This window comes from Charadrius vociferus, unplaced genomic scaffold (genome assembly GCF_000708025.1).
Source record: "Charadrius vociferus isolate BGI_N301 unplaced genomic scaffold, ASM70802v2 C15809375, whole genome shotgun sequence".
NCBI lineage: Eukaryota > Metazoa > Chordata > Aves > Charadriiformes > Charadriidae > Charadrius > Charadrius vociferus.
In genome coordinates, this window is record NW_009660236.1 from 1 (window position 1) to 1387 (window position 1387).

General features: G+C 62.3%; 1 protein-coding gene across 1 annotated transcript; it reads right to left on the reverse strand.

Annotated features, from left to right (window-relative positions):
* Nucleotides 1-96: 96 nt before the first annotated feature.
* Nucleotides 97-1383, reverse strand: LOC104293749 (butyrophilin subfamily 3 member A2-like; the record flags this gene model as incomplete). The annotated part of the gene is made up of 3 exons (XM_009893271.1): nucleotides 97-201; nucleotides 506-787; nucleotides 1140-1383. Coding segments are annotated over 3 exons (631 nt in total), but the record flags the coding sequence as incomplete, so codon positions are not given.
* Nucleotides 1384-1387: the final 4 nt, after the last annotated feature.

The following is a 1387-nucleotide window of genomic DNA, read 5'->3' on the forward strand; positions in this document are numbered from 1 at the left end:
GGCCCTCCCCCCCACCCCCGTGTCCCCGTCCCCGTCCTTCCTTTGCCCAAAGAGCTTCTTTAATCAAGGCAGGACACTGGCGTGACCCAAACTTACTTTTCTTTCTCCACAGATAAGCACTGAGGGCCGTTGACAGGACTGAAAGCGTGAGGAACACACCCAGAGCTGCCATCCAGTGATGGGCATTGTGGAAAAAGGGAGCTGAGAAACAAAACCAACATCACCAAAAGGGCTCATTTTGCGGTCCCGTGTACGAAGAGATGAAAACCAAGAAAAAACCCAACTTCCATCTCCCAAAGCCGTGTCCTGGGAGCACTGGGCTCAAGGGGACGTGCTCCTCTCCAGCCCGTGGCCACGCCAGCGCTCTCCTGAAGCACCCACAGCTCCGGTTCTCTCGGGCGCTAAACCCTCCCGTTCCCCCACACCCCACGCCTTTCTCCAGCCCCCCGAGACCAAACGGCTGCGAGCGCCGCAGCCCACCCCAGCCCTGCCGCCCTCTGCGCACCTGAGATGTGCAGGGACGACGCCTGCTCCTGGCCGAGGCGGCTGTTCCTCACCACGCAGGACAAGTCCCCGTCTCCGCTGGCGCCCACAACGATGACATCTCGGATCTCCACCAGGCCCCTCTCATCAGAGGAACGTCTCTGGGAGAGCGAGGGGAGATGCTGCCCGACGGCACCTCTCCACAGCACCTCCGGTTGCGGGTACCAGCCGGCCGAGCGACACTCCACCCGGATGCCTCCGTCCTGGTGAGCCTCCAGAGAGAGGTGAGGGACAGAGCCCACGGCTGGGGGAAGAGCCCGTGCTTGCGCTGGCGTGGGGACGGACTCAGCCCAAAGGCCAAGACCCAACCCCATGCCAGGCGCACCACAGGGCCCCCGGGGGCCGCGGCAAAGTCCCTCGCACCACCAAAACCACCCCAAGCGGTGCGGGAACCGGAGGGCGTTGATGCCAAATGACCCCGCATCTCCCAGGAAACAGCACCCGTGGGAAGAGCCCCCTCGGACCGACCTCTGTCCACGGCTCTTGGCCTTCGGCACCGAATGGGTGGGCGTGAGGACGGGACAGAGGTGTGGGAGGGACACACAAACCCGGGGACACCTGGACCATCCCCTGGAAACACCACACCGGCCACACACCTGCCACCTCCAGCTCCACCAGAGCTTCTCCATAGGAGTCAGCATCTCGCACAGTGCAGACGTACTGGCCGTCATCAAAGGGTCTCACCCCAGTGATCCGCAAGTCCAGGATTCCACTGGAGAGACCATCTCTGGCCAACTCTGTCCTTCCAATGTACTCTTCCATCTGTGCCCCGTACACATCCTCTCCATTTCGATAGAGGTGCACCGTTTCAGAGATCTGGTGCCGGATCCACCTGATCTCCAAG